General features: G+C 39.6%; 3 protein-coding genes across 4 annotated transcripts; 2 read left to right on the top strand and 1 right to left on the bottom strand.

The window, feature by feature from the left end:
* Positions 1-1,454: 1,454 nt before the first annotated feature.
* Positions 1,455-10,545, top strand: p2rx3a (purinergic receptor P2X, ligand-gated ion channel, 3a). Its single transcript, XM_008283621.1, has 12 exons — positions 1,455-1,588; positions 1,875-2,010; positions 2,431-2,502; positions 2,797-2,866; positions 4,876-4,972; positions 5,080-5,157; positions 5,323-5,464; positions 6,798-6,934; positions 7,020-7,113; positions 7,784-7,849; positions 7,921-7,998; positions 8,092-10,545. Exons 1-12 carry the CDS (start codon positions 1,455-1,457, stop codon positions 8,218-8,220), a joined length of 1,233 nt encoding a protein of 410 aa, XP_008281843.1. The 3' UTR covers positions 8,221-10,545.
* On the bottom strand, positions 8,554-19,005 carry LOC103358597 (dentin sialophosphoprotein). The gene is made up of 7 exons (XM_008283623.1): positions 18,807-19,005; positions 14,918-16,359; positions 14,697-14,830; positions 12,801-13,260; positions 12,546-12,684; positions 12,147-12,346; positions 8,554-11,591 (listed from the first exon to the last, which is right to left on the bottom strand). Exons 2-7 carry the CDS (start codon positions 15,758-15,760, stop codon positions 11,343-11,345), a joined length of 2,025 nt encoding a protein of 674 aa, XP_008281845.1. The 5' UTR covers positions 15,761-16,359; positions 18,807-19,005; the 3' UTR covers positions 8,554-11,342.
* On the top strand, positions 18,459-24,510 carry rad9a (RAD9 checkpoint clamp component A). 2 transcript variants are annotated; one of them, XM_008283624.1, is made up of 12 exons: positions 18,459-18,697; positions 18,814-18,884; positions 19,016-19,089; positions 19,246-19,294; positions 20,260-20,374; positions 21,098-21,197; positions 21,435-21,541; positions 22,035-22,141; positions 22,356-22,420; positions 22,510-22,608; positions 23,163-23,415; positions 24,057-24,510. In XM_008283624.1, the coding sequence occupies exons 1-12, from the start codon at positions 18,664-18,666 to the stop codon at positions 24,171-24,173; spliced, it is 1,191 nt and encodes a 396-aa protein (XP_008281846.1). In that variant the 5' UTR covers positions 18,459-18,663; the 3' UTR covers positions 24,174-24,510. The 2 variants fall into 2 exon arrangements, with proteins under 2 accessions (XP_008281846.1, XP_008281847.1); XM_008283625.1 differs by lacking the exons at positions 18,459-18,697; positions 19,016-19,089 and having other exon boundaries at positions 18,837-18,884.
* The last annotated feature ends 2 nt before the right edge of the window (positions 24,511-24,512 follow it).

The raw sequence follows: 24,512 nt of genomic DNA, 5'->3' as shown, positions 1-24,512 counted from the left end.
CCAGCAGAACCAGGCTGCCTCAAATGGTTGGGGTGAGGGTGGGGTTGCGAGGGGTAAAACAAGTGAAGACAGCAGCTGGAGAACAAACAAACAATACATAAGAAAACAATAAAGACTTTGGAAATCGGTGAGGCCGGTGACTGCTGATCAGAAAAGTGTAACTCCAGATCCAGAGAAGACAAAAAACAGACTACAGCAAGAAAAGATGCAAAGTTAGTGGTGTGATGGTGTTTTAACTGTATGGAAGAGTCAAAGAGGAGCGTGGAGGAGAGGTGCTCAACATCACAATGTTAACCGTAAAACCTATACAAAGAACAACCTATTTTGTTTGGATGTTCATCATAAGTAATGAGGTTAAATGTGGCCATTAAGGGGTAACTGATAGCAGAGAGCGCAGGGCCAAACCAAATGGGAGTAATACCCTCTGGTCAGCCGAGTTCCCGGTTCAACTACCAGCCGGTCAGACGTTTGCTTCACATCATTCCTCTGCTCTCTTTCCCCACATTTCCTGTCCTGTTCTGCTCTATCTATCAGTGCAAAATGCTCGAATGTAAGAAAATAAAAAGGCCATTATGACCAATTTGTACACATTTTGAGGAATACGTGATAAAAGAAACAGCTTGATCTCAGATTGAAGACACAAAAAGTCCCTGACTGAAGTAATTTTTAAAAAGTCTCTCTTGTAGTCCAACATTTAGGAGGCCAGTGGAACATTTTGCAAGACTAACAGATAAAAACTGCCTTTTGTCTGTCTCTGGCCCATTCACTGAGCAAAAAATACACCAACAAACAAAGCAGCCCAGTAGATTGGTAACTCTTATTAAACAGCTCAACTTGCTGTGTTTTATGGTGAAAACGGGCAGGTGTGGGGGTTAGATTCCCTCCGAGTCTCTCATTTACACTAAAGCATGAATGAAGTGATGAAAAATATTAGAAACCCACGAAAAGGATGTCAAATATGTGTCTGCAGCAAGTGAAAGTGGATATTGATCGGTGTTTTGGACTAATGATCTATGTGCTTGTGCGTCGTTAGGGTGTTTTCAACTGCAGGCAGAGATGTGGAGAGAAGAGGCATGGGGAGATGGGGATTTGTGGTGGAGAAAGAAAGAGATAGAGGGAGGGGACAGAAGAGACGTTTTCCTCTCACTCATTCGAGTAACGAAAGGGGTGGTCCAGTTTGTATCATAAAAAACAAAGACAGCGAGGGAGAGGAGAGAAACACTGAGCTGAAGTCATCAAATATGCAATGAGGCAGATGAACACGGGACACAACGAAGAAGGACACATTTGAAAATTAGGACCACATTTCTCCTGTTAACTTTCCTGATATTCAAACGTTTTACCATCACACTTGCAAGAAGGCACCTGTTGGGGCAGGAGAACTTTTTTGCACTTTTCTCTCAGACTTAGGAAGCTCCGAGTCACTGCTCCCTGAAACACATCGACAAGCAGCCATGGGCTCCATGGTGTGGGGCTGCATCACTGACTTCTTCACCTACGAGACCACCAAGTCTGTCGTGGTCAAGAGCTGGTCTGTGGGAATCATCAACCGGATTGTACAGCTGCTCATCATCACATATTTTGTCGGGTCAGTAGCCTGGGTTTTGTTTTTGTCTTCATTTTCTTTTCTTTTTTTGCATGATTTGTGTGTAATTGTCATTCTTTCCCTCTTGGTTTGCATGTTTTAGTTTGCATATTATTCACCACCTCTAAAAAAAAATAGCTAAATTTAAAGTGTGATTTCAAACTGGAGGGTAAATCTAGGGACTTACAGAAAGTTTCAGACTCCCAGTGAATTCAGTCCAGACACAAGACTCTTACTTTTAAATGCTTCTCTAACCGAACTCTGTTGAATCTTTTGTGTTGTGCTGCAGCTGGGTCTTCATCTATGAGAAAGCTTATCAGGTGACCGACACCGGCATCGAGTCCTCCGTGATGACCAAAGTAAAAGGTTTTGGTTACCATAACAACCGTGTGATGGATGTGGCCGACTACGTCTCCCCTCCTCAGGTGTGCGACCTCAAATTATGTCTTTTTAACTCCAGCACCAACACAAATATGACCTTTAACCCTTTATGGGGCAAGTGACTATATTTGGTAAATTCCTTGGACGTTCAATTTGTCCACCCTTGAGGTTGAAGAACCATGTGCACTTTGATTTAGTTTTTATTTTAGTGCCAATATCATCACTACCTTACAAAAAACGTCACTAAACAAATGTTCCAGGCACTTTATAAACACTTTGTTACTGGTTTGCATCCACTTTGATTTATTTTTTGAGATTAGTGCCACTAATACCACTACCCCAAGAAAAATGTTACTAAATGAACTTGCCAAGCACTTTATAAATACTTTGTTAGTGGTTGTGTAATTATCATTACCTCAAACTAAATGGATCAGTTTTCTATAAAATGTTCTGCTGTGTTTCAGGGTACAGGTGTTTTCTGCATTATGACCAAACTCATCATCACCGAAAATCAGTTCCAAGGACGATGTCCAGAGGTGATGATGCATTCAAATCCATGTTCTTGCTGTGTTTCACCAGTTATATATCAGCTTCAGTTGCATTTGAAGCACTTTTCCTTGTCGTACTATTGAGCTGCAGTGTTGCCTCACATCATCAGTCAGCATTATTCTGTCACTATGTTTATCCCAAATGTAGCATTTAGAGTCTGCAGACTTGATCTATAACGATAATTTAAAGTAAAACAGAGAAACATAATTTGAATAATTTCACTAAACCAATGAAAGAAACAGTTCACTGTGGTCAGCTTTATCTTTCTGTGTGTTTTTCAGACCGGCAAGAGATTTATTTGTAGCAAAGATGAAGACTGCAAGAAGCATTTCGGTTCCATCCTCTCCAACGGTGAGTCTCATTTATTTAAATATAATTTTCACATCATTATTTACGTTAAGATTACAAAGTTACCTGTACACGTAGAAGCAAAAGTTTTTCCAAGTTCGCCAAGTATTGATAACATTTGCTTCTATTAGCATTTGATGCTTGTGTTTCTGTGGTTACCACATGAATGAATTCAGGAATAAAAGTTGTTATCAGCTGCTAAACAAATGCTAAGGGAATCAAATATGTTTTTTTTACCATGTAACATAATACATTTTAAAGATGTTTGAACCAACTTGCCAAAAAACAAAATATCCCCAAACTTCTTTTGATCAGGCTGACAAAACTGGTTTTAAAGTTAATATTCACAGATTATTGCAACAGAAAGTTATTCACAGACGACTGGGCTGATCTCTGTTAAGAGTGAAGTGTCATTCTTTATACCATCTTACCTTAATTACTAACAAAATTTCACCTACATTTTTAGTTGCAATTAAGAAATGACAATTGTTGAAAATTGTTTTTGTGTTTTCCATACTACAAACAAATGAAAAATACAGTCACTTTATTTTCCTCTTCTGTATTGTTAATGCAGAAGCTCTTTTTCAAATTATGATTACTTTTCTCTTTAGAAATAACAAGAACCACGTCATTTACTGTTTTTTTTTGTTTTGTTTTTTTAATTTGCCTGAGACAGCTGTGGCCAGAGGCAACATGTTTTCAGGTTGTCCATGAATCCAATTCTTGTGAAAACTATATCTCTAAATAGCCTTGAGAGAATTTCTTAATAGTTACCAGAAACATTCATTTGTACCTGAAATTAAACTGAATAGAATTTGGTGGTCAAAGGTCACTATGACTTTACAAAACACATTTTTGAATTCATACTCTCAAGACCTGACAAAATTTCACACAGATGTCAAAGGGGATAAAATAATGTAATTGTGTTTTTTATATTTGTTTAGATACTGAGCTGGTGACACTGATCTTGTGTCCATTTTAAATGTGCACATCCTCTGTGCTTTCTGGTTGAAGATTTATGTGAAGCATTTGCAGCAACATTCATATTTGAAGACTTGCTGCTGTCATGGTTACAAATTTCTTTTAAAACAATGTCCAAATTACAAAATTTATTAGAGCCAGAAACATGAAAACATCCTGAATTGTCAGATTTTTAACTTTCTGAACGTCTTTAAACTACTCCTCTGTTGTTTCATGGGAAAACCAAAAGTTAGTTTAACAATATTTCATTACAGTAGCATTATTCTATAAATCTCATTTTAAAAATTGTAAAACAAACACACACATAAAAATGTTTTCTTTAACCAGATTCTGGTGAGAACAAATCATTTGAGTTCTTTGGTGCAACCGTGAAGCCATTAATGACTCTGACAGTCAATATTCAGGAACTTTTCAGATTAACTGCAGGCTGTGTTTATACAGAGCAGATGGTAGTATGGAAACAAATTCAAAATGTAAATAGCAAATTTGTTGTAACATGTGGAGTCAGCATTGTTTCCAGTATTGGTAACTGTAAATAGTATCTGTAGGCACCTGGAAAAGTGTTGTATCAAAGAAATGTAGCGTTTGTTTGTGCTTTTTCTATGACTTATTGCACAAAAGACAGTTCTGACTTCTCTCTACTTCTGGTCATGGCTGTAACATTTCCATAGAGGTGCAGGACTTTATGTTGTTGTGAAAAAGGGTCCGGCAGTGAGTAAAAGCCACTCTAAACTAATCAAAACCGACTGGGGTTCAGAGAATATTAACTTAAAAATAAGTAGAGTATGAGCTAAAAATATGAAAGTGAGGCTCATCTCTCCTCATTCATGCTTTCTATAAATGATGTAATACATTTAAACTTTTTACTGTTGATTACCTCAGAGATTTACAGTCAGCTGCTATTATGGTTGTCACTGTACTAGCCAAAACATATCTAGATCATTTTAAAAATGATGAATGTCTGACTTGAACTGATCTGAGAATTATGATTCAGCACAATATTTCTCCTCTCTTTCTGTCTCACATACCAGGTGTAATAACTGGTGTCTGCGTTAAAAATGAAAGTGAGTCAAAAGGTTGGTGTGAGATTGAAGGATGGTGTCCAGCTGAGAATGACAGCATCGCTGTGTAAGACTTGTGCTCGTCCAGAAACACAGATAAGCTTATGCATGAGATGACATTTCCTTTATCGAAAGTCTCAACTATCGTCATAACCCTTCCTTCTCTATCCACAGCGAGCCAATGCTGGATGTGAAAAACTTCACCATCTTCATCAAAAACAGTATTCGCTTCCCACTCTTTGACATCACCAGGTGGGTCACATGCAAACACACACATTCACAAAATATAGCAGCTGAAAACGTCACGACAAGTTGTAGTAAAAACTTTGTAAAATATTTCAAAATCATACACTCTGCTTAAAAAAGGTGATAAAAAATGTTTTTTCATAAACACCCAACACAAGGTTTTCTTTACAGAGGGAACTTTCCTTCCTCAATGACGTCCAACGAGATCAAGACCTGCACCTACCATCCAGAGACACACCGCCTCTGCCCCATCTTTCGAGTGGGCGATGTGCTGAACTACACTGGGCAGAATGTGGCTGATCTGTCAGAGAAGGTCTGACCTGTCCTCAGAGTTTCCTCCACTCTTCATCCTAAAAGCTAAAATGTTGCAACAGTGCAGTTTAGTAGTCATGCGAGGAAATGGAATTAGAGTTATTCTACTGTTAAGGATGAACGCAGTTTTAGTTATGGCAGAGAGTTTCACATCTTCTCTGTGTAGATGATACGCTGATTTGCCACAACATCAAACTAGCAATAGTGAAAAACATTGATTATCTTGTTATAATGGCACCCATCAAGGGCAGGTGAACAGTAAGTTCCTGACGTTAATGTGTTCAAAGCAGGACCAAAGGGGGCAGCATAAAGATCTGAGCAACTTTTAGGGCCAAATTGGAATCAGAGCATCTCCAAAATTGTACTTATCAAAAGTGGTCCAAGGAAGTGCAGTTGGTGAAGCAGTGACAACATCTAAAGTTTTCTCATACTTGTGGGTAGTGCAGGTGGACCTGTGTGGTCCTCACAGAAGAGCTACTAAATTGCTAAAAACCTTAACAATAGTAAGGTGTTGAAACATGCAGTGAGTGGCAGCCTGTTGTGCTGAACCGTCCACTGCTGAAAGCACCTTCAATAGGCATGAGAGCATCAGAACTAAACCGTGGAAAAAGATTTTTAATCTTTTACATCAAGGAATGTAGGTGGTCAGCAAGATGCACTATGGGAAGAAATAAACAAGTGGAATCAGTGCGATGCTCTGTGCAGTGTTCTGCTGGAAAACTTTGGGTCCTGACATTAACGTGGATGTTACTTGAACACGTAGCACCTATCTAAGCATTATTGCAGATGATGCACATCCCTTCATGGCAACAGTATTCTCTCATGGCCTCTTTCAGCAGTGTGATGCTCCCTGCAACACTGCAAATGTTGCTCAGGTATAGTTTGAGGAATAGAGTTCAAGGCATTGACTTGGCCTTGATCTCCGTTTAGTCATGCATCCGTGGGATGTGCTCCAGGAACATGTCTGATCTATGGAGCCCCCACCTTGCTACTTCCAGTAATTAAAGGATCTGCTGCTCGTGTCTTGGTCACCTTCAGAGGTCTTGTGGAGTCGAGGCCTCAACAAGTCAGAACACCTACACAATACGAGGTGTTTTAATGTTGTGGCAGACTGTATGTACACAAATATTCATTCATCTCCTTCCTCTCCTCATTTGACACGATGGCTTCATCACACCAATATTTAAAATGGTTAAATTTGGTGCCAAATCTAATCAACTGAAATGAAATCACTGCAATTTTAAGTGCTGGGCTAACTCTGAATACCAGAGGTTCCCCTCATGTTTACCACATAATTAGAGCTTAATATCTCTTTTCCAATCTTTCTCTCACAGGGAGGAGAAATAGGAATAAACATTCAGTGGAAGTGTAACCTGGACACGGACATCGAAAACTGTAAACCCGAGTACACGTTCACACGACTGGATGCTCCGTTTGCCAAGAATGCCGTTTCCAAAGGATACAACTTCAGGTGGTAAAGCTGAATTTTTCTCCAGTTAAAAAAAAAAAATCTCTTTCATGCTTTCATCACTTTATTTTCTTCTATGTTAATACAGATTTGCCAAATATTTCAAGACAGACAACGGGACAGAATTTCGGACTCTTCACAAAGCATATGCAATCCGCTTTGATGTGATGGTCACTGGCAATGTGAGTTGCATTGAATAGTGGCAGCCAAGAAGTTGCATGTGTGTCTGTGTAAATTTAAAATGTATTAAAACCTTTTTTGGGGGGGGAGAGAACACTTTATTGCAATTACTGCAACTCAATTTGCTGAAAAGATGTTTAAGGTGAAAAGGTTAATACTATAAAGTGATTGTAACTGGAGCAAAATGTAATATTATTATTTGCCCACCTTGTTAATTTGGATGCCACTGAAACCCTGTAAAGGTTTGATATTCAGAAATATATGTATTTGGTCAAAGAACATTAAAGACATTTACACAGAGCTTAATATGTGAACGTAGCACAAAGACAGGAAACAAGGGCAAGCAGTTAACCTGTCCCACATAGAATCCTCTGTACAACCAAAATTTGTAAGATTTTTGTACTTGTAGGAATTATTTAAACACATAAAATATGTTAATTAGGGGCTGGTACTGATTTTTAAACTTTGAACATTGCCAGCAAGTATGCATATTTTGCACTGTGAAAATATTATTTTAAAATCTCCATCCCTGACTGTTAATACTTAGCATTGGAATCATCATATTTAAAGGCCCTTTTCACAAAGCAAAGCTGTTGTGAAATGTAAAATATAATCATTATTAAATTTTGTGCCTGATTAGGACTCCATCACTTCCTTTCTTGCTTTTTCCAGGCAGGAAAGTTTAACACGATCCCAACCCTGATCAACTTGGTCGCTGCCTTCACCTCAGTGGGACTGGTATGAATTTAAATCAGGATAAAATGTGTTTTTCATGTCGCTGTCATTGATCTTTATTTCTGTGTTGGCAGGGTACGGTTCTCTGTGATGTTATCTTGCTGAACTTCTTGAAAGGCGCAGATCAGTACAAAGCCAAGAAGTTTGAAGAGGTACTGTGTTTTTTTTTTTATTTTTTTATTTTTTATAATACACAAAAAAAGCAAGCTTTATCTCATATTTTCCTTGTTGTTTTGTCCATCCAGGTGTCAGAGAGGCAGATAGAAGAGTCCCTTGCTCAGAGTCCAGCCAGCCAGCTGTCACTCAAACGAGCCATCAAGAGCTCCTCTGACTCTGGAGCCATTTCTCTCTCCACCTGTGACCAACCTATCTGACTGACCACAACAACAGTATGAAGAAATGGACATCCTTCTCTCTTTCGCGCTCCCTTTATTGCCTTGCAAGAGATCATTAAGTCTGATATGGTTGGATCCTGTAGTCAGTTTTAACTTGGCTAGTTGATAGAAGTGGGTAAAGAAGGACAACACTGCTGCTGTCTTTGCAATTTCAAAACTAACAAGTGAGAATTTAAAAAAAACAATATTGCCTTGTAGTTTTTAACAAAACACTCAAGTGAAGTTCCCCTTAAAGAAAATTGCCAGCTCTTAACTAGTTCAATAAAACATAGTTAAAACAGTATTAATCTCAGAGGGAAACATACAGTAATAAAAAAAAATGTAATTTTATTGTAAGCAGTTTCATTTTACAAGACATGTTACAGCAGCTTGACTACAATAATCTGTAACCTCCTGTTTGTCAGCTGCAAAATAATAAAGCTGAATAAATCCTCCTTCCCCTTTTATTGCTTAAGATTTTTGGAGTATTTCTCTTTGTCATGTCATGTTCATACAATCACAACCGGCCTTTTCTTGACAAATAAAAGTGCTGAAGTCTCTTAATGGTGTACGGGCACAGTTAATACTGATGTGTGTGTGTGTTCTGAGAAAGGGCAGCTGTGGGGTAAATGTGTGTGTGGCTTGAGGTTTACAAATGGGCCATTATTAGTACATTTCTTGGTGATATTGCACAGCAGGAGATGTTACTGACTAATGGACTAATGTGATTCCTGTTTTTAGAACGGATAATCCAAAAGGAAATTATGACTCTCATTTTCTCCGTTTAAATCTCGGCTTTACTCCAAGATTTTCATTTAAGACGTTTGTGTACTTCGCTGTCTTTCTCTTTCGCTCTCTCACACTCGTGCTGCAGATTTTCACATCCTCTCTCTCTCTGCGCCCCCTCCTCATTTCACTGAACTGACCAGGGCACTAATAGATCAGCTAAAGAGCCTCTTAGTGCGTCTGACAGTGATTTATGGGAGAGGATATCCGTGAAGGGAGGCCCCAGAGGAATTGACAGCAGTTAGCCACAAAGTTTCATGTACTAATTTAATAACACAAATGAATATAATGCATGTAATGGAAACGACAGAATATAATACAAAGTGCTATAAAGTACTCTGTCTCTCTGAATGATGGCTTTGGTCACTCTTTGAAGCTGCAGCTCATCTGAAAAAAATAGTTTCCATGAGTTCTCTGCAGACAACTGTATTATGTGTGTCCGTGCATACACTTTGGAAATTGTGAAAAATTTAGCAGATAATGTCAGATGATCCCCGTTTATTAAGGTGACTGGTATAACGAGGTAACTGGAAGATGGTATGTATTTTTTTTTAATATGTTATCTAGCTTTTCATGTAGAGGGAATAATGTAGCCAAAATGTGGGTGCTTTCTCAGCATCCATCTCAAGGATAACAGGATAGAAGGATGATGACTTTAAAAAGGAAGGTATATGTGAAGCTGGTCAGCTTAGTTTAGCAAAAAGACTGGGAGCAGGGGGAAATGGCTAGCCAGGGTTAGTCCAGAGGTAACAAAACGTATATCTATAGTGCACCAACTACACATATCTTATTGCTTTAAGCCTCGTCTTGCGGAGCCAGACGGTTCTGTAGCACTGACACAGCACTGTGTAGAACGGTCTGACTGCACCTCGTTACTATTCTGCCATAGGGTGAAAATGTGTTCAGAGAAATCCTGATCACTTTGGGTGATGCTAAAAACAGGATGAATCACTGGTGTTCACTCAAAATCACGACGTGGGATTTGTTTTTGTGATACATTTGCATACAGGGAGATAAGCACTGCCATTAAAATGGAAAACTCATGGGGGGGTAAAATAGTAGGCCTGCTTTACTGCATGATCCAAATCTTTGGAAAAACTTTACATTTTCTTTTTGGCAGGTTGCTGCTGGGATTTTAAAAATGTTAAGACTTACATAGAGGGAGGGAAGAAAGCCACACACACTGTGCATCTGATGACAAACCTACATCTGTAATCTGCATCCAGTGAATCACACTACCTTCGTACTTTCAAAAACTGAGTTGCAAAAATAAGATGCCTGTATCTTGGCCCCTGGATTACATGAGCAGAGTGGCTTTGGTCTTCTCATCTAACTCACTGACAGAAAACAAATAAGTATATATCTAAAACTGATGACATGTTCCTTTAATATCTGTCTTAACCTCAGTCTCCCATGTTGCTTCAGCTACATAAAATATAACTGCAGCATCAGTAAAAACTTCACAGAGACTGAAAACATTTTCTTCTGTGAGGGATGACTGATGGGAGTTTTAATGATGACAGTTAAAAAAAAAAAAAACAATACTCTGGCGCTCAGATGCTTCTCTCTGACCCCAGCAAGCAAATGGCTGAGGAGAAACTACTGATTGTGTTCGACCACTACTTCAGCGCCAACTCGCATATCTTTCTTCCTCTGGGGTTAATTTTCATGATGGCCGGACAGGGAGCCATTAACAAGAGACAGGATATGGGGGAGTGAGTCTGTGACACAGACAGCACAACAGTTAGTAGTCTGCTGCTGTCCAGTGTGAAACTCAAGGAGGAAGATGCACAATATCTCCGACAACAGCTGGAAGAGATGGTAGAAGAATATCTACTCCAGCAACCAAATCCACTAAACTCTTGTAGTACATGGAGCTGTTGTGTCACAGCAGCGTCTAATCCAGTCTTCAGGCAGAGAGGAGAGGACGGACAAACAAAACAAACAGTTAAATTAAAATGATAGGTGATGCTTAAACATCATAGTCCATTTGAACCTCTGTTGCAGCTGGAAAAGTCTGAGATGCCAGTCAGATCTTTTTCTCCTCAAATATTTGCTGCTCAACAAAGCAGTGTGTGAAGTGGAACGAGGAGTCGTTGAGGAAGCTTGCTCTGTGCAGAAATTACTTGTCTTAGCTTGGTATCAGTTGGTATTTAAGACTAAAAATCATATATTGTAGATGAGATGAAAAAAAATAATCTGAAAATGTCACTCTTTAAAATACTGTCAGCGGAATCTACTTTTGAGACTATCTCGCCTATTTTTATTTGTATTTTTTTTTTGTCATTTAGAATGAGAAAAACAAGTCTGTGATGCTCCTTGTTATGGGTTTACAGTCACTGTCTGTGCTTCCTCCCCGTGTTCTTCCTCTTCAGAGCTCGTATCCAGGCGGGGAGAGCCGGCCGACGGGCTGGAGCCACCTCCTCCATCGCTGCTGGCTCCACGTCACACTCCTGCTCCGTCACAGAGTCTTCCTCTGCTCCCGAATCCTCCTCTGAGTCTGTGGCATCCAGATCCAGGTCCGGAGGCTCTATGGTCACCACCTCCTCTAAAAAGCGAACGCGGCGGTTCTCCTCAACTCGTCTCTGATCCAGAAAGGGATGAATGGAAACGCAGAGATGAGAAGGAAATGAGGAAGAAGGGAGTATTTGATCAAATGTAATATTAGCAAAAGTGCTAAATGTAAGAATTATTTCTTACTCTTAATGTTACAGGCCTGCAATTTGTGTGTGAAAAAAAGTTTCCTTGCTCAAATAATTCAATTTTTGAGCAAAAGTTAAGATCCATACAATTAACACACTGTTTTCAATACATGTGCAATGAAAAGGCAATCAAATGGTAACTTTACCTGTTTAGTTATTGATTACATTGGTCATAAAATTCAAAGGTTATTTTTATTTTTCTAAGGTGATTTTAGAGTTTTTTCACCAACAATAACATATCTTCTGGCTATATTTTGGAACAACAGTGTCAGCAGGATACTTACAAATCAATTATTTTTTTTAGTCCACACAATGACTGTTTTAATTGTGCTTTTATCTTGTAAATATATACTCAAGCCCTGCTGAGAATAAACATTTGACAGACGACATGTTTTCTATTCATACCACAGGGAGGCGCTGTGACACACAATAGCTTACCCTTTTTGTCACAGTCTCCATGGAGGGCTCTAAATCCTGGGATATGGAGTGTTTGAGGACACCCCGGGGCGCAGGAGCAACAGGTTTCGGAAAGGATGGGGAGTTTAGACTGTATAGAGGTATGATGTCATTATGTTGTGACGGCCCTGCTTCATTCATCATGTGGCTGCTGGTTGGGCTCACTGAAGACATGGAGCCTCCTGTAAAATGACAGACAAGACAAAGAACTGAGTTCGCAACTCACCGCCTGGTTCAACTCAAATAACAGAAATATCTGATTGAGATTAAATAAAATAAGAAAATCGTTAATTGTTTCAGAAAGAGGAAATGTGGGTGTTGCAGCAGCAATAAATAAAAACACAATAATTGTGATTATGTATAGTACTGAGCTACTCAGACCTCTGTCTGCCATTTCTCTGTCTCTTGTTTTGTCAGTCTGAAGGCCTTGGCCCTCTTGCCTCTCAGCTGACTGATGCTGTCTCTTCCTGTTGGAGGGAACTCTGCTCTTCGAGGCCGAGTTGTGCAGATTTTCTGCTGGCTGCAAACAGAAACACGTAACAGAATGATCATGAGGTCTTCACATGGATAATATAGTAAAATCACTTTTTAAATATCAAGTGACACAACATGAGATAACTGAAGGGAATATCTCACCTGTGTAAATGATGGAGTTCTAGGTTGCTGAGGTCCGCTCCCTCCAGACTGCATGTCTGATTGGTTATGACCGTCCTCCATTGGTTCTGAATGGTCAGCCTCTCTGTGAGCCCACTGTTGCTGTTGTTGTTGTCGTCCTTCTGAAACGTCCATGCTGACAGGTGAGAAAGCCTCAGGCGATGTTTGTGTCCTGCTGAAGACGGGTGCCGGTGATGATTCTGTATTCCTGAAGCTCCACCGGTTGCTCCCACCTCTGAATTGGTTCAAAAACCCAGGTGACTGGTTACTATCTTGAGGATTTGGTTGGATTTTTGCTTGGCTCAGCGGCTGTTCTGATGGTGTGTGATTTGCAGAGGGGGCTGAAAGGTTGGGGTTTAGGAACTTAGCCCACTCTTGACCCATGACAATCTCCTCCAGTAGGCTGAATGACCCGAGGCCAAAGTCAAAGTCACTTGTAGATCTGAAACGGGAGAAAACATTTTCTAACTCAAGAATTCATTATGTACATGTGATTAGCTTAGCAACAAAAACAAGAGTTAGTATTTACTTATGTCACCCAAAGTCGCAAATCTCAGATTTCAACCCGATGAGGTTAAGAGTAATGAAACTGTAGATTTTTCATATTGTAAACAAATCATATGAAATGACGAAAACCAACAACGTATTGATCACAGTAACTGGTATCATCTATGTGGCTAAAACCTAATGCAGCTTATTCTTGTCTGAATAAACTACACTGGCACACAAATTTACATGTTCCTTCATCATGATAACCATGGACACTTTGACTTAATCCCACATTTACCGGCCATAAATACTCACAAGTCCCACTTCATCGTCCATCGTGTTTCAGATGTCAGTATTTTTTACTCGGCACACAGTGATCCAAGAATGTTAATGCTTTTTTTTTTTTGTCAGTGGTCAGATTTGCGTCGTTTTAACAACTTTCTATTACATTTAGCTACATTGTTGCTGAATCTCTATTTGCTTTGTGCTCTCACACTCCCAGCACATAGTGTTTAGGTACAGATATGCAAATAGTCAATGCTAATGCTGATATTTGCATATAATTTTTCTACCAAATTGCAGACAACATCAGGTCTCTGCTGTATCGGACTTAGTATATTACTATGTCTACTTTTATTGTGATGGCCCACTGACTGGTGCCAGCATAAAATAAAATGCTCTTCAAAAGTACACATTTACTGGGCAAAAAGAGAAAACTACTTCAGTTTACATGTAAAACAAGCCAGATTCATTTTTATTTAACATTTTCAAACAAGACAGATGCTGATAACGCTGATCCTTTTAAAGCTTTTGATATATGTGTGTGAGCTACGTTGTTTTCTTTTTTTTAAATGATGTCGTCATAAGAAATGAGAGGACTTCTGGTGAGAGCTTTGGGTGGACTTGGAAGACTCATGTAAGGTGAAAAAAACAAATAGTTAGTTCTGGTCTTTTAAAATAATTGGTTGTATACATGAAAAGTATTTGTTAACTCCAAAATTGTCAAAGTGTCCTTCACAAGTAATTCTCACAAAATATGTGTGCATATGCATCTGTATGTGATTGATGCCTTTTCCTTGAATGGCATGTAATAAGAATCTTATGGTACATATTTCAAAATGAAAGTGTGATGGCTAATGACAGCTGCTGTCATTGACTGGGGTGTGTTTGGCACATCAGACCAGAGACATTCATCAGAGGTAAAAAAAAAAAAAAGAAAAGAAAAAATGTCAGCCCAAAAACTAATTTCATGCCAAAACTTGGAACCATCTCAAATACCTAACATGTCAGCGAGCTGTGTTGTTTTAGGGATTTGAAACCTCACTGTGAGAGTCTGTGCCATGCTGACTGCAGTTTGGAAATATTTGTACAAACGTCTGGGTTGATTACCTGACATGTGCATCAGTGCTGTCCTCTGTTCTGCTGGGACCACTGCTGTCCATTGAAGAGAGGCTCCTTTCTCCATCCTTATTTGATGTGTTGATGAGATTTTCGGCTGTTGATGCCTGGTTTGGGGATGAAATCTGCAGGATAAACAGGTTGCAGTTTCATTTCAAGGCGTTATTTTCTCTTTAATAAAATTAGAATATTATTCAAAGGTCACTACTCACTTCAGTGCTTTGCCCATTTTCCTGCCCTGCTGTCCCTCCTTCTTCTTTCCCCTTTTTGCCAAAGCTCCCTGGTCTGTCCCTCCATCGCTCCTTAATCTTCTGCGTCCATCTTCTTGTCTTATTCTCAGACGATCTCTGTTTTCTCCTCGAGTCGCTGTTTGTTGTGTTTTGGCTACTTAAGACAGCCTGTGCATCTTGTGTCAAACCTGCAGATCCTCCATTTCCCATATGCACCACTTGATTCTCTTCACTTCCTGAGTCGGTGCGTTTCAAGGACCAGGCGTAGACTCTGGGTGTAAAGCCCTGGTCCGGCTTCTGATTCTGCCCTATGCTTGAGACAGTGTCTGTATTTTGAGGGGTTTGAGCTGTCGTTGCTGAACTGCCAAAACTCACTCTTTCCCCATCAGTCCTCTCAAAGGAAGTGATATCAGCATCCTTAAGTGATTTAGTAGGAAACAGCTGCCCTGTTCCTGTTGGGGTGATCCCAGGCTGTGTGGCCTGTCCCACCCTGTCCTCACCATCAGTGTTGTCTTTCTGGGAGTGGAAGGAAATCAGACCCCTGTCCACTTCACTGCCATGATCTGGTTGCTGTATTTTACCACCTTTGAAGCCAAACTTACTGTCCGCAGCAGAGTTGCCAAACTCTTTTGAGGGGATACCATTAGTACCAAACTTGAAGTCATTGCTCACTTTCTGGAGGTTGGATGCTCCACTTTCAGCAGTTGTGACAGGTGCAGGTGAGTGCAGATGCGCCTGGCCCTCTCTGCCCGGCTGCAGCTTCAGTCTCTGCAGCATGGACTGCACCAAGGCCTGAGGGTCTGTTGGATTATGTGGCTGAGACATCTAGGAGCAAAACTGCAACGTACCAAATCCAGAAGTCACAGAAACAGTTGCGAACACTACAGAACAAAAACAGGGATAGATTCCACACAGTGATGTGACGAGTTGCTCCAAGAAGGGGCTGGAAAGCATGACAGAAGAAATTCCCCGCATGTAAATCATGTCAGCCCTTTTGTCCAAGTTTTGTTAGGAAGACTCCTGCGGTGACTGCCGTCCTCTTTTTGAATGTTCCAGTCTTTCTCCATTGTTCTAAAAGTTTGTCATTGCAATTATAAAGGCAGGTCCTCCTCTTCAAGTTTAACTTTCTATGATAGAAGTTCTCTCCCTGCTTGCACTTATGGATGTTTCACTGTCATGCTGCCTCCACAACTTTATGATCCTCAAAACTCCAGCAGAAATCTCCTTTTCTGTTGTCTTGGCACAAAGAGTCCAACATGTAACAGTTCCTGACTTTCGCCTCCGTGTCCTTTTGAAACTCTCTTTCTCTTTCACCAAATGTTTCGATGCACAAAGGTTGGTCACTCCTCTTCTTCAGCAACCATTTATATCACCGATGTTGGGAGGAGAGACGGTGCACGGCAGCGTTCCTCAGATCTTACGCACTGAAGCAGACAAACGAGAAAGACCAGTGAGGTGAGATAATTGTGCATTGACAGTGACTCTCCCTCCCTCTCTCGCTCTCTCTGCCCATCTTTCTGTTTACCCTCCCTTCCTTCCTATTTCTCTACTCGGCTCACTCGATCACACATGTGCACACAAACCCTCTTTCTTCCCACTGTGCCCCTTAACTGGTAATTACAGGGCGTTTTTTGAGACCAGCTGCTATTTATGTGTCACCAGAATGAAAGAAATAAAAAAAAAATTGTCTGCTATAATCTGTGGAATAACCCTTTCTACATTAACCCTGTGAACTCCATTATCAGTACTGTTCAAGTAAAAATGTTAACAGACCTTTGCTTTTGTTGTAGAAATAGTGTGGCAGTAGTAAATTCCTCGAACATGACAGGGTACTGGAGAAGCTTTTGTTGTTGTTGTTGTTGTTGTTTTTTAAAACATTACATTTTTGTTTTTATTCATATTTGTTTATGGTAGGCACCAGAGTTTTTCAATTTACCACTACTTTTTTAAAAACATACTTTAGATTAAAAAGTGCGATTCAGTGGCTAAAATTAAAGATGAATTATCACAAGGAACATCACATTACTATTAATAATACTTATAATAATAATTTACTAATTGATTGGTTTTGGGATTAACTTTCTGATTTCGGAGTTGGTAATGTTTTGATGCAGATGTTGTATTTCTTCTGGCAGACTGACTACAAAAATCTCATTCTGAATCCTGTCAGACTGTTGGTGAGACTTTACAGGCCGTTACAAATAAAGTTAAGCTTTGTTATTGTTTTAGTCTTACGTCTGTTCAATTTTGGATCATGCTGCAGGGATCTAGAGTTACTGTAGAACAAACATAAAGTGAAACACATGCAGCTATAGTTCTTTGGGTGTGCATAAAAATCTCTGCAAAACTGTCAGTATCTGAGGATATTGGATGAGAACAGTATTAAGTTCAGCAAAAAGGCAATAAATTGCAAATGTAGAGTGGGTTCATTAACTAACAACAGATCCTTAATAAATCTTTTAATGGGAGTGTGTAAATAATTACTCACAGATTAGGGTTCTCGCAAAGGTTAGTGTCTGGTATTTTAAAATGATCAAGAAAAAAATGGTCTAAAGAAATATTCTGCAAAGTAAAACTGAGAACATTCTGTGCAGTTAAGCATGCTTCACATCCCAAGAAATATGTTGGCAATCATTACATACATTACAGGGTTAGGTAAAGGTAAAGCACACTTCGTTACTTGAGTACATGTGTGTAGTTTTTGTTTTAACAATGGGAGGCGCATTAAGTCGGGTGGTCTAAGGGTCCTCTTCCAAAATATTTCGAAACATTATCGACTAAATTGCCTACATTGTGGTGAATCTTTGTGCATCAATCTGTGCCTTCTCTGCTTGCTCCTGAATTGTTGCCACCTGAAGTAGTCTATGGTAATGTTATAGATTTTTTTTTCAAAATAAAAGTGCTTGGGTTCTTGTTTTTACTGTAGAGGGGGTGGAGAAAAAATGTATGTGCATATATTCAGAGCCTGGCCCAGGTCTGTAAAATCTTTCTCCGTTCCTCAGTGTAAAAATAACAGAGTCTTGAGTCTGTCTTTTGGTTTCCGTCTTAGCTCTCCTTATACATGATGTTCATACATTATTGGAGGGTGGAGTGGATATAAATACACATGTTCTAAATATTGAGGGTGATGTATGTCCTGCGTCCTTCTTGAAGTCTACACTTATGCTTGAGGAGGTGCACTCTTCAACACTGTCATGAAGTACTTCAATACAATCAATTTTTTGACACACCACAACATTGACACACCATTAATTCACATTAATACCTTTATATAATAAATTATAATAACTGTTTTTTCTTCAAAAAGCAAAAGATTCCACATTTTTTTAACATCTCATCTTTATATATTGAAAACAGAGCGGGTTAAAACCACGTTAAAACGACAAACATGCAGCAACAGAAGTTGTTGGCAAAAAAAATGTCATTTAGGAGCCCAGTACGCATGCGCATGGTCAAACCCACATCCCTTTCAGGTTCCTCCTCTCTGATTGGTCCACATTGCGGAAGCTGATAATGGCGGCGTAAACAACGTTAAGATATGTGAAAGACACTACTTAGCGAAAACAAAACTTAAAATACAACTAAAAAAAAACGGAGTATGTTTCCGGCAAGGGGGTATATGCTCAGTGTGCTAACTGTTAAAATACCACTGGTCCATCTGCCTAGCTGTTAGTTTTGGCTAACTTTTAGCATAGTTTGCTAACTCAACGGAAAAGTAGTTTTCAGAGATGCACTGTGTCGTGACGGGAGGAAACGTGAAAGGTAGCAAACATTTCCTGCTCATTTCACCATGCCTTTAGCTAAAACACGTTACATTAATCAGCTGTTGTTAGTAACTGTGTTGTGTACATGTGTGTGTATGTGTGTGTACCGTCTAGTGTTGGCCAAAGCGGTCCATTCTCTGTCCAGGATCGGCGATGAGCTGTATGTAGAGCCTCAGGAAGATGGGGTGAGCTACTTTGATACCGTCCTATCTACCAACACTTCCTCCTGCCATGCATAGAGTCTTGTTGCTTCCTGTTGGTGCAGACTTTGCGTGAATGAATGGTGCTGATTTGAGTTTTTTTTCTTCCCTTGTAGCTGGCCCTGCGGTCTGTCAACTCCTCTCGGTCGGCATATGCTTGTTTCCTGTTCGCACCACTCTTCTTTAGCAGGTGCAGACTGTTGTGCGAGTGTATTAACGGAACTGTGATGACTGTTTATGTGTGTGTGAAATAGAGAGAGAGAGAGAGAGAGTAAGTGAGCGCACATCACTGTTTTGTGCGTCATTTCTTGGTGTTTGAAGACAACTCCTCCTTTTGCTTTTGCAGGTACTCCATTCCCAATGGACACACCTTCCGCTGCAAGATGGCAATAAAGGTGTGTGAGAAAGAGATAGTTCTTCATTTACATGTGCTGTAATCATCTATGCCAGTGGTTGTGAAGCTTTTTTCTGACTTACTACTCCAAAGCCCTATCAGAAGTTCCCAAGGACTCCCTCATCAGTGTTTGTCCTTTGATATTCCTACAGTCATCACACAAGACTGTGTTTTGACTTGGTTCACATTCTTTGTTTTTGGCTATCGGTCTGCATTTATGTTACCACTGAAAGAGGCAGTGCTGAATGTCCCAGTTGTTTGTCTATTACTTCTTGTTGCAGATTTTCTTTACCCGTGCTCACTAGTTTTATACACATTGAATCACAGGTTGCCATCTCAGGGTGTTAGAACTGATTTAAGTTTGTGACAACGTGTCCTATGTAGCCGGCATAGTGAAAATGATAGATGATGGAATATTGTGACAGCAAATATACTGAACATCAGCCTCAAATCAACTTGTAATCGTGTTTGTTTTTTCTTCTTAAAAACAAATTTGTGCACATATGTTTTTCACTAAAGCATAATTTGTATATTTTCTGTTAGCTGAGCCACTGCACGATCATTCCAGAAAAAAGCCCTAGCAACTACCTGCCTGTGGTTCAAGTGTAGGATTCAGAGCAGAGACAGATAGATGAAGGAACTTCAGAGTCTCCTTTCTGTGCACAACGTTGAATGCTATCTCTTATGTCATGTTGCAATCAGGAGGTTGTGGTTTTCTGTCTGCAAAACCAATAAGCTTCCTTGTGTTAACAGTTGTACATGGCAGTAACTTCACAAAGTAGGTCCCGAAGTTGTATTTGCACACGTAAAAATTGTTTTTTAAGTTGAAACCAATCATTTCAAAGATAAAAATGAGTCGCATACATGTCTAAAAATGTCCTATTTCATTGCATATTAACATATTCAAGGTCCTTTTATTTTTTTTATATTGAATTTGTCTGTTTCTTATGTTCCTCTGTGTGTCAGAGTGTGCAGGCTGTGTTCAGATCTCTGGCAACCCTGGAGAAGACCGTGGAAAAGTGTCACATCGAGCTGGATGAACAAAAGGACCGGCTCACTTTCACTCTGCACTGCAAACATGGTATTAGTGTTTCACTTCCTTTTCAGTTGATTCCTCAGCCTAAGTGATTTGGGGAAATATATGATTGTAGAGCTTTTTGTGCTAAATTACTTTATAACTTTGTCTTTCTAAAAAAGTTACTGATGAAATATGGGTTTTAGTATTACATGAAACACCATCAAAATATTAGCAGCTCTATATTCTAATGCAGGGATGTTAATTTAAAAGTAAAAATTGCTTTAAACATGTATTAATGCTAGTTTTTGTGTGTCATTGACGATGGAGCAATTATCACAAACATGACTGTGTTAAGTTAAATGAACAAAATAATCATGAAGAAAAAAACAATCTTATAAGAAAGTAGTAGGATCTCTATGGCAACAGTCTGACAGTTATATAGTAAGTAGGTCATTCATGGCTAAGGAGCAGCATCTAAGTACTACACATACTTCACTCATGTTAAATGAAGTAATGATAATTAAAAAGTAAACCCTGGCACAGACGTTCTCCACAATGTATATCCAAAGTTGTAGCTTTTGTGATTTGCTAATTGCATTGTTTTAATTTCCGATTTTGAATTCAAATGAATTAATTTTTAAGTCTTGCCATTCACATTAACAAAAATGGGTCCAACTCATTTATACACATCATTAATTCACTGTAGCTCATTGTGCATTCATTGCATTGTTTTCTATGTGCGTGCGTGTACTCTAAGGGTTTGTGTGTTTGGATTTTTCTCTGCAGGCCTCCTGAAGACACATAACCTGTCTTTCCAGGACAGTGAAAGTTTACAGGCAGTGTTTGATAAAGACAGCTGTGCCAACGTATTCAGAGCCCAGCCCAGGTCTGTGAAATCTAGCTCCATTGTTGATTGTAAAAGTAACAGTGTATTCGCAGTCTGTTTTTGGTTTCCATTTTTGCTGTCGTTATACTTGATGTTCAAACAATGTTAGATTTTGAAGACTGACAAGATTTTAAGAGTACATTTGGTTGAATACATGAATCACTAAAGTTACCAAATACAGTAAAATGTCTTTCAAAGTAGTTGTAACTTCTACATTTGTTTTTTCACTGTTCTCAGGTTGCTGGTCGACACAGTGGTGCACTTCCCTGCGTCTTTGGAAGAAGTGACTGTATCAGTGAGCGATGAACGGATGTGGGTCAGGAACCATGTGGAGGAAGAAGCAGGTGACAAGCCTGTCTAGTTTTCACCCAGGAGTTAATACAACTAATACACACAAGTTTCAGATGATGTGTCAATACAGCAGTAAAACAAAAAATGGAAATTTTCCATAGTAGAAGAAAAAAACAAGATATATGAATGCACATAGCTTGAGTTACTTTAATTATGTTTGCTAATGCCACTGCCCAAATTAGTTACTGTATTTTTAAGGGGCTTTGCATTGCAAAAATACAAAGATAGTCGCTATTGTGTTCATTAATGGCATTGTGAATCATGCAAAAAAAGTGAAGAGGACAGTTATAAAGTCAGTGGGGTCCTTGTGTATAATCTTGACGGTCATTAGTGAATCGAGGCAGCTTTTCTAACTCTGAAAGTTAAAAGCAATAGAATATAATTATATAAAGTTTATTCAAAGACAGAGGTAACATCTCAGTTTTCAAATTTGCTTCCAAACACTTATTTTGCACTTTATTAACTCTTTCTTTTCCTCTCTCTCAGAGCAGTCCAAGGTCATGTTGACAGAGCTGTGTCTGGCTTCAGACGAGTTCGACCATTTTGCCGTCAAAGCTCACAGCAGCATCACCTTTTGTCTGAAGGAATTACGGGTGAGACGAACGTTAAAGGCAGGGAGAGATGACAGAGCAAATTAATGGGCGGATTAGTCAGGAGGGAGAGGGCTGAATAATTGACCACAAAGTGGGAGAGGTGCTTTGGGGACAAGGTGAAAGCAGCTAAACTATGTTGTGGTATGCTGACGGCTTGGATTGATTTACTCATTACAGCAGTTTGCAAAGTTGTTTATTGTCATCTCTCCTTCAGGGTTTGTTAGTGTTTGCAGAGTCCACTGGTCTCCCTGTTTCTATGTACTTTGATGAGCCAGGAAGGTGAGAATACTCCCCCTACAAATAAATAAATTGATCAAGTATTTCAACGCTGCATATTGACATGTACATTTTGTGTTGGTGTGTTTCAGCCCTGTGGTGCTTTCAGTAACAGACAGCGTCCTGGAGGGAAACTTTGTGCTGGCCACACTTTCCGAAGATCCCAACCTTCGTAAAAACAACAGTAAAGGGTAAAAACCGAACACGACAGAGTGAAATTAAATAATAGAAGATAACTTTAACCTTAAATGCCAGATACATTTTTTTTGCCTGTGTAAGAGAGACCAAGATTTCCTGTCTGTCAGTTCAGTATCAGGCAGGAAATCCTCAATATTTAACCTACAATGCCACCTAGTGGGTCAGAGCGTTACTGGACAACTGTAAACTGTTGTTTTGGGGATTTTCTTAAGCCTTGTTTATAATCCCTTGTGAGTACAGACACCTGGGGACACCACAGACACACAGCTGCTTTAATTGATTGATAATTACTGTTTTGCTTTAATTCACAATCTAATAATCACAAGCAACACCATGGGTGACACATCCCATCATGCATTTGAAATATTCACGGTAACATCGGGTGAAGAGGAGCAGTGCAAAAGCAGAGGGAAGATTGTAAATGTCAGAAAATACAGCTCAGCATGAAGCTAGGATGATAGAGGCCAGTGATTCATGTTTTATTTTTACTCCTCATTTGTTTCCTATTTCTCTGTCATTTACACTCCCAACTATCTCCATGTCTCAGAGCACACACACAGCCCCCGCCCCCTCCAGATGACTTCATGAATGACGACATAGACTCCTATCTAATCGCCATGGATACCAGTATTGCGCCAGGTCCCTCGGCTACAGGTCCTTCCACAGCCTCATTAGCTGATTCCACGTGTTCAAAACAGTCTGCTGCTGCCACTCTCAGGACAAAGACACACAGAGAGGAGGAGGAGGAAAACACAGAGGAAGATGAAACAGATGATTCAGAAAGACCACCTAATAAGAAGGTACGGCTTAGTTTTCACAGGAAAAAAGGTGGCATGTCACAAGAGTGTGCCTTCACTTTTTCCTTGCAGTTTTTTTTTTCCCACATGGAGAAAAAACAAGCAGAAAAATGACTTTGTCATTGTGCTGCCATTTATTTACCAAGAAAGGAAACTCTCACAGAAAAAGACATAAACAAGACAAAATCATAAAACAATATTATCGTGCTTCCAGTTCAGTATGTAGACAACTGAGACATCGTCTAGTCTGAGTTTACTATTTAGTCATTAAACATCTCTGTACTGTCTTTGTATGTGTACAGAGTGTTTCCTTAAACCTAATACAGAATACAAAATTTCTCAAATGTTTATTTGTACTGCACCCAGTGCCGAATATTTCTCATCCGTCACTGCTCATGAGCCATCGGGGCTCAGGAATTTTGCAGTTGATCTCGGAACAGATGTGCTAATTGCAAGATCATTTCACTTTGAGAGGTTTGTGACTGAAACAAATGATTGATATAGAAGTCATGGGAGAAGTAAATGTGTCTGCTGTCTCATTGCTAAAAAAAAAAAATCCTCATACTGGCAAATCAGGGTAGTGGCTGGACTACTTGTATCGAGCATTTTAATGAAACATGGTCTTGTAATGTGTTCTCCCACAGTTCCGTTCCCTCTTCTTTGGATCGGTACTTCCCCTGTCCTCTCAGATGAGCACTCAGCCAGTGATGTGCCAGGAGGTGTTGGCCAGTGACAGTGAGGACGAAAGTCAAGTAGAGTAAACGTGGACTGATGGGCGAGAGGAGAGAAATAGACTGAACTGACAGCAGGAGCACTGTTACACCGTGACACCTGGAATACTTGAAACTGAGGACATGGACATCTTGGATGCTAATTTTCATTATTGTTTGCCACCTGGACCTGGTTGATATGCAGAGTTCGTCAGTGCAGAAATGGTGCATTCCACATGATCACTGGATTATAATGTTCATGGTGGACTTGAAAGTCTGGGATAATGTGAAACACTTCTAGTTTATGTTTGTTTGGACTTTGCCCGCTTTGTAATCAAGATGCAGCGTATTAAGTCCCAACAAATAAACAAACTTATTTTTCAAAGTATG

Source organism: Stegastes partitus, unplaced genomic scaffold, assembly GCF_000690725.1.
Source record: "Stegastes partitus isolate 25-593 unplaced genomic scaffold, Stegastes_partitus-1.0.2 Scaffold321, whole genome shotgun sequence".
Classification (NCBI taxonomy): Eukaryota; Metazoa; Chordata; class Actinopteri; family Pomacentridae; genus Stegastes; species Stegastes partitus.
This window is presented reverse-complemented; position numbering and strand designations above follow the sequence as displayed.